We start from the raw sequence: 14,853 nt of genomic DNA, 5'->3' as shown, positions 1-14,853 counted from the left end.
TGATACTACCTTTAATAGACTCTTGCTTTAATTTTTTTTTTTTTTGAGACATAATTGACATACAACATTACATTAGCTTCAGGTGTACAGTGTAATGATTCAGTATTTGTATATACTGCGAAATGATCAACCACTAAGTCTAGTGAACATCATTTAAATTTTTTAATTTTTAAAAATTGAGATAATGCACAGTTATTTTAAGAAGATGCAAACACTGCAGAACTGTATGAAATAGGGAAAGTTCTCTACCTTTCTTTCTAATCCCTTTCCCTAGGGGAACCTATTATTGGTTATGTATATTCTTCCTGACCCTCATGGAAAAAATATTTCCATGTCTGTATTTATAACACATGTATATAGTTTGTTTTATGAAACTTGTATATTACTTTCTACTCTTTTCTTCAGCTTGCTTTTTGCCTTTCGGCAATTTACCCCGGACATTTTTCCATGTCAGTACATACAGATCTGCCTTGTTCTTTTGAACAATGCCATAGTATTTCTGATGTACGTGTAGCATAACTTTCACAATACTAAAATTAATTCTGGAGCCTTGTTTAGGTTCTTGGGGGTTTAGATTCCTAAAGTAAAAAAATTTATCCCGGAAACAATTTTTGTTCCTGATTAAGCCCTTAAAACAAGACTATCATACTATTACCTTGAATGGAGAGAAACTCTTATAGAGGCTCATGTAAGAGGAAAGGGTAAGAGAGGGTTGGATTCCAATTTATCTTAAACTTCCACTGGATAGTTTTGGGGGACTTTGTTGCCTTTATTTCTGACCTGTAATAAGCACTTTATTTGGTTTCCTATTAGTTGAGAACCTATTGCTGGTAAAGAAGTATCCCCCCCCACCTCCTCCCCAGCCCCACCTAGCCTTCTGAGCAAGAATGTTTATATACAAATGCATTAGGAGATTGGCCTTGCACTAACCACATGGTAGAGGTGATGACAAATTCTAAGTGTTCTATGTAACAGTGATGACAACTGGTGGTTGACATTGCTTGTATTCGGGTGGCCAATGAGGATGACCAGAGGGGCCCTGGGAGTGATACCAGCTCGTAGTTTCCTTTGTGTTGACTAGTAGTTTTGTTTCTATTTTTGTTTTCATGGCTCAACACTTTTCAAAGTGCATCTTCAAGAGGGTAATACCTGGTCATTTCAAAAATTTTAACCTCTTTGGTGCCACCATTTTTATCCCTACCAATTGACTTTGTCCTAGTGGTAGACCTTCCCTTTTTCTTTTTAATGGTGTAATTAACTGCTGTGGACTTCCTCTTGGGCACAGCCTAACTGGAATGCCTTATGGTCTGGGAATATCAGCCTCTCCTCTGCTAAGAGACCTCCCAGTGGCAGGGGGCTTCCTTTTTTTGGGCCTTTTGTCTGTGGGGCTTCCATCTGGATGTTGCCCCTGGCATTAGCATTCCTAGCTTAATGACCATCTTTCCAGGTTTTCTAGCCGCCATCTTACAAGAGGGGAATGATCTCAAAACAGCTGTCTCCTGGAGTTCTAGTTGCCTCAGCACATTGATACCTGGCTGCAATGACATTTTTACACCCTTCTTTCATAGCTCAGTTGGGTATTGCTGATGGGATCTTGTAATTATTTCCCTGTCTGCATTCTCTTCTCAAGTATGTTGGTAATTTGGAGTAAAATGCTTGCTAAGGGTACAGTTTTCTTATAAATATCCAAACTCAGCATTGGAACTAAGATATGATTATAGATCCCCCATTCTTTATCTGCAATTCTGAAATGCCCAGAGCTCTGAATAACCTCAAGTTCCTTAGTTACTTATTTGGCAGCAAAACCTGACCTGAATCTCTTCTTCATTCCCTTTAGTATGACTATTTGTAATCTTGCCAAAAAATTGTGATTTTGATTGCATTTGATTACAGGGTGATATCTCAAGCCATACCCTAGGGTGTTACATAACATAAAGTATATGCACCATTTTACTTTTCTAAAATCTGAACATTTCTGCATCTGGAAATACATTCTGCCACAAGATAAGGGGACCATAGATCTATATTGGTATCGTGAAGTACCAAAATTCCATTGTATCTATTGACCACTTATAGATCACCAAACCTTTGAAGTTTGGGGAAACATAAATTATCCTAAGCTCCCTGGCAGTTGAACGTTCACTTGTAATGCAAATGCAGTTTAATTGAAGATACATTTAGAAATCAGTGAATAAAACAAGTAGGAATCGGTGACCTATATATTTCTCAAAGCTGTCTCTTCTCTCCATTCTTGCTTCGACTGGGTGAGTTCCGGCTGCCATCTTTTTTTTGCCTGCATTACTGCAGTAACCTCCTAAGTGTTCTCCCTGCCATCTGTCTTGCCCTTCCCCCAGGTCTTCTACACACTGCAGCCAAGTCATCCCACTGTTAAAACCCTTTAAGACTCCCTGCTGCCCTCTGGATAAAGTCCAGACTCTTCCATGTGGTTTCCAAGGCCTTTTTCATATATACCTCTAGGCTTGTTGCTTACCATTTCTTTGTTTTTACTTTACATTCATCCTGACCTTCCTTTGGTTCTTTGATCTGGCCTCTGACCTTTCTCCACGCTGTTCCCTCTTTCCCTGTTTCCCAGGCTAACTCCTATTTCTCCTTCTGGACTTGGGCCAGGTATCACTTCTTCCAGAAACTCATCCTGGCCTCTCTTCTTCCGGGAGGGTTGCCCTTCTGGCTGCATACTCATAACACCCTGTGTGTCCTCTTCATGAGTGGGTGTTGGGCTACCCTACCAGGCTACACCTCTCTCCACTAATGGAGGGATTCTGTTTCCCTTGCTTCCTGTGGTGCTTCCCCAAGTAAATGCTTAAGATGCGTTTATTCAACGAATGTCTGATTAATTTCATAGAAATTGATTTACATACAGATTTACTTACTGTGTTATGGAAATCACACATTAGTAGTAGGAGTTTTATTCTCTAAAGTATGTAATTCAAGTTAGATCCAGTGGGATTTTCAAAATTTGGAGTGCAGTGCAGGGAAATAGTTCATGGATCCTTTTGAAATTTGATGGTTAAAAATTTATTTGTCGTTACATACCAATGAATGTGGCTTGCCATTTTCTGACGTATAGAAAATTTCAATGAAGTCCATTGTATTAATGTCTGGTTCTATATAACAAGGCCAGTTCTGTGTTCTGGCAGGCAGCCCATGGAAACAGCGCTTTGTTGATCTGGTTCATGATGAAATCTGTTCAATTCTGTATAACAGATGCCTTCACCAGTGTCCTTCCAGGAAGGAGCTGGTCTTTACAAAGAAACCATTGTTTCGCAACTCACCACTTGTAGTATTGTTGCATCTAAGCCCTTTGTGAGATTCTTAAAGCTTGCTGGCTTTGTATTGATGTTTTTCATGCCATGTGTCTTCAGGCTGCCCTTGCTCTGAGTCACAACCGATCCATGAATCTTCTTTCCTTACAGTGGCCTCACATTGACTTCCCTCTGTTCATTCCAATTTTTTCTCCCCCAGTTGCACATAGGATGTATTAGTGAAGGTATAGACTAAGCTACTGTAACAAAAAGATACCAAAATACAGTCCGAACTGACGGAGCAGCTCTGTTGTATGTGATAATCCAGGGACCCGGGTTCCTTCCATCTTGTGGCTCCTCATCCCTTAGGATGTTGTCCTCTTTGATGTGGTTGAAGTCGGGTATTTCATATTCTCATTTCACCTGGCTGGTAGGAGAAAGGAGTAGAGGACAGAACAAGCAAATTCCTTTTACTTAGAAAGATATGGAAGTGGGGCACATCATTTCCTTTCCTGTTTTATTGACTAGAACTTGATCATATGACCTTACATCTATACCGTCTAGTGGCATGGCCATTCTCCAGCTTCCGGAAGAATGGATTTGGGGGACCAGTTGTAGTCTGCCACAGAGGTTAAAACACCTACTTTTGTAGGCAATAAGAGATCTGGGTTTTGAAGCCGGGCCCCCTAGATCCACCTCCCATACTTTTACCCATTATGTTACACTGTCACATCCCAAAGCACTTCTGTTCCGTCCCCGGTTCTGAAGTCCTGCTTGGCATTAGTTCTTTACATTGTCTCGCTTTGCACCGAAGCAATTGCACAGGTGGTATTTCCTTCCTTTGTAGGGACAGTTTGGAGGTTGGCTGTTTTTAGACAGTGACCCCTGTGGCCTGTGGGTGTTGGGCTCTAGCCTCTGCTGACACTGGGAGTCTGGAGAGAGTTAACAAATACAACTTCATTGTTTATTTTCGTAAAATGTGGCAGCTTATGATAGTTTTGACAGTGAGACATGTGCTGTTTTGATCTCTCAGAAAAGATTATCCAGTTTTCAGGCATGTCTCAAAACTCACCAGCATGTTCTCATGTTGCTGTTTCAGAAGCCTGGGTTTGGAAGCTGGCTGCCCGTTGGAAGGAAGCTGTTACTTAGAATATAGGTTCTTGTTTTATTACTCTTCCTTGGTTGGTCTCTCTGGAGTCATTGGCCTTTTCGGCTTCAATGTTCTCATTGGTGAAATGAGATATTAATACCTTTTATTGACCCCAGTTCAGTTGCTGAGTACATTATTGCCTTGGAGGGGTTCTTTGTGCCTTCAAAATAGTTGTTTCATGTCCTGGTCTTTGGAGGCGTATTTCAAGTGAATGCATTTGAAGTCTTAGTCGTCACAATTTTGTTCCATTGTCCCAGTTTGCCTTGTCCCATAGTCCCAGTTTCTGGCTTAGTAGATCGAAGATGGGGCCCAAGAATTTGCAACCAGGTGCCAGGTGATGCTGCTGCTAGTCTGGGGGCCCCACTTGGAGAACCATGGTCCTACGGCTATAGTTACAGTTAATTTCTGGCCACTTCTTCCTCCTTTTGCTCCTTCAACAATGGTGAAGTTTCTCAGATCCTGTCCCTTGCTCTTTGCTCTTTCAGGTTGACAAGTGGTACCTACTCCCCAGCTCTTAACTAGCCCCAGGGTTCTTCACCAGTGCAGGGTGCTTCATTAATTCATGTCCTCAGTTACCTAGTTTGAGTGTGCAGTCTGTTTCTTGCCAAGACTCTGGATGATTCAGTGCTCAATGAGGATTTTTCTGAATAGATGGATGAATCAGGCTGGGATTCCTATTTTCTGGAAAAAAAAAAAAAAAAAAGGGTCTTCTCTCTTTTTCTCTTGGTGACCTTGCCTTTCATGAAGAATAATTTAGAGTCCCTGCCAGGGACCACTCTGCTTTGAGAAGCCCTTCCTTCCTCCCAGATGCCAAAGATCAGGGACAGTCCACAGGGCAGATAACGATGCCAACACCATTGTTACATTTCCGTGGCACTTTCAGGCAGGCTGATTGTAGTGCAAGCATTTCAAGGGCACGTTGCTGAAAGGGTGGCCAGCACAGCATGCTTCTAATGACACCCTGTGCAAATTGGAATAGGGTACAAGGACTATTCAATACTCAACCCTTCCCCACATATGGATATGAGCGCATGCAGGTGTGCATGTATGTGCATTCATGTGCACGTGCGCATACACACACACACACTCTTGTCCTTTGTTTCAAATGCCACACAACTGATGGGCATTGCTCTCCCTTGCTATCCCTGTACTTGGGGTGTAGCTGCAAACACCAACAGAGAGGCCTCTACTCCTTCCAAACCGAACACATGTAAGATTTGCCCTTTAATTAGTATCTGCAGCTGCTGCCATTAGAAGGGTTTGTCTCTGTTGGCCTGAATGTCTTTGCTTTAAAAGAGCAAGTCTGTGATAGCTCCAAGCCAGGCTTGTTTGTCAGCTGCTGTGCTTTCTCTGCCATCTGCAGGGCTGCCGCATTGTTTAGGGCTGTTTCCCTATAGGGCCCTTTTCCTCCTCCCGTCGCCCCAGCCTTTGATTACCATGCCTTGGTGAGTGCCATTTGGGTGACCTGCAGCTGGTCGTTGCGGGCAGGCACATGTCTCATCCATCCGTGGAGGATTATTGCCTCTGTGCTGACGGACTGGTTACCTTCCGGCTCTTTGTTGCTGGTGATCTCGTCGTGATGGTCAGAAAGGCTGTAGGTAGTCATTGAATAAAACGTCAAGCAGCAGGAGTGTTGGCTGTATCAAGGGCACCTCTTGCTTGTAGAAACTTTTCATCCGCTTGAAGCAGGGAGCCACGTTGTCTCCACAACTTCCTCAGCATTGGGTCTCAGTACAGTGTTGGGCTGGCTGCGTCAGCCACCCCGGTGGCTCCTTAAAAATGCAGGTTTCTGGACCTCACCCACGGTCACTGGGAGTTTTAACAAGCTCCCTGAATAACCGGTTGGGGTGAGAACGAAACCTACTTTACCCTTTCATACTGCTTAATGTTTGCTATTTTTCATTCCTCTAGAATTCCAGCTCCCTGAAGGCAAAGGACTTTTGTCTGTTTTAGTCTCTGCTGTTTTCCTTATATCTAGAATAGTGCCTGACACACAGCAGGCACTCAAAAAAAATTTTTTTTTTTTGATGAATGTGTTTTTTTCTGTTTTTCAAAAGCACCTCCCTGGGTGATTCTGATGGACAGGCAGGTTTAACAAGCCACATTTTGGGGGTATCAGTGCCTCACCAGGCATCTCTGAGTAGTCAAAGTCCTGGACGGAGTCACACTTTTGGACAAAAGCAGGTGCTGTGAATGGGTTGTCTGGGACAGCCTGGGTGGTGACTTTGGCCTTAAATGGTTTATCGTGTTCTTCTGACCCTGGTGTTTAGTTCATAGCAAGCCATCTGGTAAGGAGATTTAAAGGCTCTTCATTTGTGACTTTGTTTTAAAAAATTTTTTTGTTTATTTTTTGACAGAGAGAGCGCGAGCAAGCTGGGGAGGGGCAGAGAGAGAGGGAGAGAGAATCCCAGGCAGGCTCCACACCATCAGCACAGAGCCTGACATGGGATTCGATCTCACAAACTATGAGATAGTGACCTGAGCCGGAATCAGGAGTTGGATGTTTAACCAACTGAGCCACCCAGGCGCCCCTTAATTTTTGACTTTTGATGATGCTTTTGGAGCCTCTGGCTTTGGTACCATTTTTAAAAGTCCAGAGGTGTTTTCTGAAAGTGCCCAAGTCCTGTTCTTTATGTCTAAGCTTAACAGCAAGATGATTGGTTAAGCTTGAGTTGACCACACACAAGCCCTGTTCCCCATTTTGCCAGAATGAGCGACTGTACCCCAGCAGGATAGCTTTGGGATAGGGATAACAGATTTACTCAGTAAATGTCCAAATTAAGTTCTCTAACGGTGGGCACTTGAATTTTTAGGGTGGTAATGTGGGATCGTGTTGGTGGCTCAAGCCTGATTAGTTCTTTGATAAGGACCCAGTCTATTTAGGGGTTTGTCATTTCGTGTCTATTTTGTCCCATGTTGTGGAACATGCTGCCTCGCAGCTGTTGTAATTTTTGTCACTTGTCTTCCCAATCAACCCTGGTTTTGAAGAAATGAAAAGTTGTTTGACTCAGAAAAGACTGATCTTAGTTTTGTTGGGGATTTTCAGTTCAGGAAATTGGATCTTCTGAATAAGCACACAGAATACATATCTTTTTGCCTTTTAAGAGATGGTTCTTATTTTCTGAACTATTTTACTGGTCATTACAAAATAGAGTCTTCAGGAATAGTTGTGAAGTTGTGAAGTATTACAGAGTGGTCAGTTTGTGAGCTCCTAAAAGTTGCCAGTGGGTGCTATATGTTTGACTTTGTCATCCTTAAACTTACAGCCATTCTATTTTTAACATCTTTTTTTTTTTATAAAAAGTTTTTTAAAATGTTTATTTTTGAGAGAGAGAGAGAGAGAGAGAGAGAGCGAGCGCATGAGTAGGGGAGGGGCAAAGAGAGGGAGACGCAGAATCCAAAGCAGGCTCCAGGCTCTGAGCTGTCAGCACAGAGCCTGACACGGGGCTCGAACTCACAAACTGCAAGATCATGACCTGAGCCAAAGTTGGACACTCAACCGATTGAACCACCGAGGCGCCCCTATTTTTCACATCTTTAATAGAGCCAGGTTAGAAAGTTTTTAACTGCGATGTATCGTCATAAATATGCATTGTTCCAATTTTAAGATGTTTCCGTTCTAAAAGCATGAGTACTTGTGTTGTTACTGGTGATTTTTTGGGGGAGGGGAGAGGGCATTTAAGGCCTTTTTAATGGCAATATATGTTTAAAACAGACATAAAAATTAACATTCACCGACATAACTAGGGCCTGTGGAGAACCAGGTTGGGATGAGTGGGCGAGCTTTAGGCAGCCAGGTGGCTCCTGTGGGTTCTTCTGGGACTGGGACTGGTAGCTTTCAGTCTGCTGTGAACTTTGGGGCAATAAAGGCTGCATTTTAGCCGCCCCTCCTTCTACACTTCACCCTTCTTGCTAGTTCATAAATCATTTTTTCCCCAATAATTATAGTGCAGATGGAACCTTACTCTTCAAATTGTCCAGTATCTGGTTGACTCTGTGCTCCATGCAAGATGCCACGTGAGTGGGGGAGACTCCCAGGTGACCCAGAGCCCTTGGGGAGGACATGCAGGTCACTGGCTCCTCCAGGGGTCTCTGGGGTAGGGTTGACTCGGTGCTGGGCAGAATCTTTACTGGACCAGCCTGGGGCCTCTGCGGAATGTACAGATGCTCCATGTCTCACTCGACTAGAGCTTTCTTCTAATTCTGGACCAAAAGCAAACAGGAGTTTGGAGGAGGAGGGAGAGAATTCACATCCCAAAATTGGCTTCTGGAATGCAGTAGTTGGAGAGATTTAGTATTTTTTTTTTTTTTTTAAGATGTTTATCTGGATCTTGCCTCTTTCCAGAAAGGATTTGAGACAACTTAAAACAAAAGACATTTATAGTGTGGCTCACAAAATGGGAAATCAGAGCAAAGGACGAGAGAGAGCTGAGTAAGAGTGGTCGAAATGTGTCCCGGCTTCTCCCAGCCAGGAAAGGATTATGCAGCGAAGGTCGCGAAAAGAAGACTCCTGACTGGCAGTTGAAGACCTTGTTGGTGCCAGGCAGGGTGTTGCGAGGGAATTAGTCTTATCCTCAGTTTACAGTGGATGAAACTGAAAGGCTGAGAGCTTAAGTCACCAGGCTGCAGTTTGTAGCCACCCAGGCAAACCGGCCTCAAACATAATGTATATGTTAACAAATGTAATAATTTTTTTATCAGAAAAAAGAGGTTGTACTTTATCCTGTATGTCACTTTATATTATCACGGGCAGCTTTCCACGGCAGTATGAATAAAGGAAGTCTGTTCATTTTTCATATCTACATCTTCTCCCATGGTTTAGATATGTCATATTTCAGGAATTTCTTAATGACGGATGTTTGGGTGATTTCCAGGCTTTTTCTCTCTCCTGTGTCACAAGCAATGCTGCAGTGAATCTGTGTGTCTTCTTGATCTACAAACTACTATAAGTTCCTGTAAGATAAGTGGTCAGAAGTGGAATTATTAGGTCAAAGAGTATATATTTCACATTTAAATTTGTAACAGACGTGGTCAGATGACTGTTGCAGGAAGAGGTTGTATCACATTTGGTGCACCCTTCCTGTGTTCTGCTGGGTGCCGAGAGAAATACAGAAGGGATGCCAGAGGGTTTGTTGCCCTCCAGCAATTTCCATCTACACTGTGTACCGAATCCTAGGGGATGTCTGGGGTGTCAACTTGGGTGGGTGGGTAGGTGAGTGGGTGGATTTAATTCAGCTCTTCAAGCTTACCTTGCAAACACTGTGCGTGGTGTCTGGGACTAGTCTTTCATTATAGTGATTCTCTTGGGTATTGGATGTAATTTCCTTAGGGCAGGGATCTCATCCCACGTGACTTACAATATGTCTCTCACATCTTGGTTGCTTTGTGGAGATGTTGTAATTATAACACGTCAGGCAGCATTTGAGGCTCTAATTGAGACATTCCCTTTTGGGGTGTATGAAGAATTAATAACTTTGGTATTCTATACAGGTCATGGAATATCAGCCTGGAGGGGACTTGCTGTCACTTTTGAACAGATATGAGGACCAATTAGATGAAAATACGATTCAGTTTTACCTAGCCGAATTGATTTTGGCTGTTCACAGCATTCATCAGATGGGATATGTGCATCGGTAAGTGAGACTCAGGTAGTATACTGAGAATTTATCTGTATCACCTAACAAGTCCCACAGTAGAATGAATGAATGGATGAGCGATTTCAGCATCAAAATAATGCTCCCTCCAAATTTTAACAAGTCTTTTTTTTTTAAGTTTATTTATTTATTTATTTACTTATTCATTCATTCTGGGGTAGACAGTGAGAGAGAGAGTGTGTAGGAAGGGGCAGAAAGAGAGGGAGAGAGAGAGAGAATCCCAAGCAGGCTGCACACTGTCAGTGTGGAGCCCGATGCGGGGCTTGAACTCGTGAACCCATGAGATCATGACCTGAGCCAAAACTGAGAGCCAGATGCTCGACTGACTGAGCTACACAGACACCCCCAAATTTTAACCAGTCCTAACTGTAAATGGCTGAAGGTATATTTTCCAAAATGGCAGACCTTTCAGCTTACTCATTCAGCAGTGAAATAGATCTATAATTATAACGTTCTCAAGTTTGCTAATAAGATCTGTTAATGTAGCTGATAAGACTGAGAACTCTTGCGTGGGTTCTTCAGGTTACATGGTAGAAGAACTGAATTTGATTTGCAGAAGGAACTGGCATACCATGTAGGGGCAGAAGCCCATGGAGTTGTACTTCTGACCTTATAGAATTAGTTAGTAATTCACACAGGTGTTCCACCCTCTGTTGAAAAATGTTTTTTTGCATCCTTGCTCATGTGACGTTTTATGTACCTCTGAGAATGTTGTGGGAATGGAACCACAGTTAGGCCAGGAGTCATGAGACCTCGAATAGAATCTCAGGTTTTTCCATTGACTTAGCTACATGACCTTAGGCAAATCCCCTTGTCGCTTTCATAATGTAAAATGTGTGTCTCTAGGAGAAATAATCCATCTAATAACTTAGATTTGTTCCTTTCTCCTCCCTTCCTCTCTCCCTCCTGCTTTTTTCTATTTCCAGCTCCTTCCCTTTCTCCTCCTCTTCCTTTTCCTCCTCCTCCTCCTCCTTTTCCTTCTTCTCCTTCTTTTTCTTACTTAAATTTGTTTTGCAGAATGTTTTGCTTATTATTTATATCTATCAATCAGGAGGTATGTATAGCAGGACATAGACCTTGAGATTCTTGGCTGAATTGATATCCTAGGTTAATAGTTGCTTGCTGATTGGCATGGAGAAGACAATACTAATTTGTGGCCCTGATTTTCTTAGAGACGTCAAGCCTGAGAACATACTCATTGACCGAGTAGGACACATCAAGCTTGTGGATTTTGGATCAGCGGCTAAAATGAGCTCGAATAAGATGGTAACAAAATGGAGCAAGATAGCTTAATAGAGATTATGCTACAAAGTGTTCTGTGGTCCTTGTAAGTTTGGAAAATATGGGAAAACTTTGAGCGACATTTTGGAATCTTCGTCTGCCAATATATGGCAGGATTTCTCCATGGGTGGGGATAGGGGGATAGGAGCTGTTTCCCAGACTTACTCGATCTTGGCACCCTTTTATGTATAACATCTGTTAATACCCTACAAAACATTTTTAGGAACATCCTTAATAGTTTGGTTAAAAAGGGAAAATGCTTATTTTGTTTTTCTTTTCATTTTCCTTATTATAGATTGCCTTCTATCATCTTCTTTATCTCAAATTTCTATTTCCTATGCAGCAAAATTGAAATAAATCACTGGCACATTTAAACAAATATCCTTAAGCATTAAGAACCTACTGCTGAAAATGTATTTCCATGTCCTGGATCTTTGGTAAAAATTACGCTGTATTCCGCCTGCTAAATAGGAAGGCAAGAGGGTATCTGCTGAGACCAAGAGCAAGGATACTTTAGAAAAAGATGACAAAGTAAAAAAATATATATAAATTAAAAAAAATCTAATAAAGTTGGTATATACTAAAGTGTCAATTTTCATGGCAACTATGCAAAAAAATGGTAGGTCTACGAGAAAATCAACTTAGCCTTTAAGACTTATTTTGCAAAGGAGTCATTTGGTGACCTGGACAAAATTCTTAGGAACTTGGCATTTGATTCTTTCTCAGTAAAATACTGATTCTAGTTAAAATGCACAAATTCAGAGGTTAGGGAGGTTATTCTTTAAAATGCCCCCTTTCCCTCCAGCCTCTAAGAGTTAAGTCCTTATGAAGGGAAATATGTAAAATTGCCTTTTTTGCTCAAGTTCCTTGGAAGAAAGATGGGTATTGTTAGGTTGATATTAGGAAAAGGCTTGGGGTTATGTTAACTCTTTGCACCCCAGGGGCTGGCCACCCTGTTCTGCAGACCTGAGGATTACTTGAGATAATTTGCTTGGTGTTCAGATCCTTGGAGAAACAGTCTCCCTATGTGCTGGTTCCCCTCCTCCCAAGTTATGTTCTTGTAATTGATTCTACTTGATCATTACAATGAGAATTAGGTTATAGGATCAAAGCATTTTATGTTTTAAAAATTGTGTGCGATTCAGAAACAGGTATGAAAACTTAAGTTTTGAATTTACTGGAATAAAGCAGAGGAAAAAAGTTAAGTAATGCGAAGTTTTATCATCTAGGATTGAAAAACTTGTACGTTGCATGAGTGACTGTAATGAACGCATGCATCTAGAAATAAACTGAAACATAGGTACATAGTCTAATAATTGAAGCATAGGTACATGGTCAACACCACTGACATTTTGCTCTGGGTAATTCTTTGTTGCAGGGGGCTATCCTGTGTATTCTAGGATATTTAGCTACATATCTACTAGATGCTGGTAACACCCTCCCCTCCAGTTGTGAAAACCAGAAATCTCTCCAGACATTGCTCAGTGTTTCTTGGGGACAAAATCACCCCTGGTTGAGAACCATTGCAAGTCAGTTGAGAAACATCAGAAAGCTTATTAATGAGAGCCAGCACTACGTGCTTGCAATAAGAAAATCTACTTGGAAAACTAGATTGTGGTCCAAAGTCAATACTTGGTAAATAAATGGGAATAAAGTAAGGCCTGATCTGTGCATCTGGAATCACTTTCTTCAGAGCCCTTGATGGAGAGACTGGACTTTACTTCATTTCAGATTTCTGTTTTTTAGGGCTTCAGACTACCCTTTTCAGTTCTTCTAATTGGAACAACCTTCACTTCCGGGGAGCCCTCCAGGGTCACTCAGGTTTATTTGCAGCTCAGTGCTGAATCCCTGATTAGTCTGGTGAAGGAAAGACGGCACTCAGTCCAACACATGAGAACAGTCATCTCCTCTTCTCCTGGAGAAAGAGTCTCCTCTCCAGAACTTTGTACTTTTAGGGCCAGAATGTGACAAGCACGTAGGAGGGAATTTTTAGCATTGTTTTCAGTGCAAAGACCCTTTAATTATGGAAGACCAATAATCTACAATCTAGGTGAAGTCGAGTATGGATATAGAATTATACTTTTTTTAAAATATATTTTGTATTTTGGGTGGGTTAAGCACATGTTTCCTTTAAGTAGAATGTTTCCTAGGTGAAAAGGGGGTTCAGAATACTTTTTGTACTCAAAATATACCATATATAATCTACATTTACTGAAATTTATATATGTTACTCACCCAAAATCAATTAATCCTTTCCCTACTGCTCACAAATATTATCTATGAATTTTAGGTATTTGTGACTCTTAGATATATAGGGTTTTCCATCTTTCATTGTCATTATTCCAAGCCGCTTAGTCAGAATGTTGCTTTGGAGTATTCTCCTTACTAACACGGGGCCATACTGCCTAGAGGTTTGGCCGTTGAACTGAGATATGCCTTTGACCTGCGGTGTGACTTTGGTCACCCACCTTACCTTATTAGAATCTCAAAGAGTCACAAATAGTGAACGCTTCCAACCTGTCTCTTTCAGCTCTCACACAAACATTTGTAAGGAGATTGTAAACAAAGAGCAGTATAGCATGTTAAGTGTTAATCAGCCTCATTTAGTGGTTGGAAACTCATAGGAGATAGACTTTTTTGAGATTTATGTAGGAGTGAAAAGCTTTTATTCCGTTTCCCCAAGAGGAACAACATAGTGAGATACACCCCCCATCCCCCCTCCTTCTGCAGGCGGATATTTCTGCCCTGGGCAGCTACATGGGGAAAGTTAGGTTGAAATAATTTTTTAAAAAGACATTTTTTTGGGGGCGCCTGGGTGGCGCAGTCGGTTAAGCGTCCGACTTCAGCCAGGTCACGATCTCGCGGTCCGTGAGTTCGAGCCCCGCGTCGGGCTCTGGGCTGATGGCTCGGAGCCTGGAGCCTGTTTCCGATTCTGTGTCTCCCTCTCTCTCTGCTCCTCCCCCATTCATGCTCTGTCTCTCTCTGTCCCAAAGATAAATAAAAAACGTTGAAAAAAAAATTTAAAAAAAAAAAGACATTTTTTTTTAATGTTTATTTATTCTTTGAGAGAGAACACGAGCAGAGGGAGACAGAATCCGGAGCAGGCTCCAGGCTCTGAGCTGTCAGCACAGAGCCTGACACAGGACTTGAACTCACGAACTGTGAGATCATGACCTGAGCCGAAGTCAGATGCTTAACCTACTGAGCCACCCAGGCGCCCTGAAATAGTTTTATGTTTAATAAGCATTTTAGGGGAAGGGGATTGGGAGGAGGCAGATGGTGGTTTTCTTACTTCTCATCTGCTTTCTGCTTGTAAAGGAATCTAAGTTAATCTACCCCCTTTTTTTTCTTGCCTTAACCTCTCTATTTCCTGAAATACAATTCAGTTTTCTGTCTCCTAGTCATTTTCTTATTGTCTCCTGCTGAATTGGTGTCTTTTCTTCCTTATCAATACAGTGAAAATTAACTAGTTAATTATCAGATGGTGTCCTGTCAGGCAGGCTGG

At 41.9% G+C, this 14,853-nt stretch overlaps 1 protein-coding gene across 9 annotated transcripts in view; it reads left to right on the top strand.

Moving 5' to 3' along the window:
• The window catches only part of CIT (citron rho-interacting serine/threonine kinase), a 186,884-nt gene that overhangs the window by 41,903 nt on the left and 130,128 nt on the right, over positions 1-14,853 (top strand). For all 9 annotated transcript variants that reach the window (XM_047826634.1, XM_047826641.1, XM_047826640.1 and 6 more), the window contains 2 exons: positions 9,904-10,046; positions 11,240-11,333. In XM_047826634.1, coding sequence (XP_047682590.1) covers positions 9,904-10,046; positions 11,240-11,333 — 237 coding nt within the window. The remainder of the gene's footprint in view (positions 1-9,903; positions 10,047-11,239; positions 11,334-14,853) is intronic.

This window comes from Prionailurus viverrinus, chromosome D3 (assembly GCF_022837055.1).
Source record: "Prionailurus viverrinus isolate Anna chromosome D3, UM_Priviv_1.0, whole genome shotgun sequence".
Taxonomy (NCBI): Eukaryota; Metazoa; Chordata; class Mammalia; order Carnivora; family Felidae; genus Prionailurus; species Prionailurus viverrinus.
The sequence above is the reverse complement of the archived record's forward strand: the minus strand, read 5'-3'. Positions and strand labels throughout refer to the sequence as shown.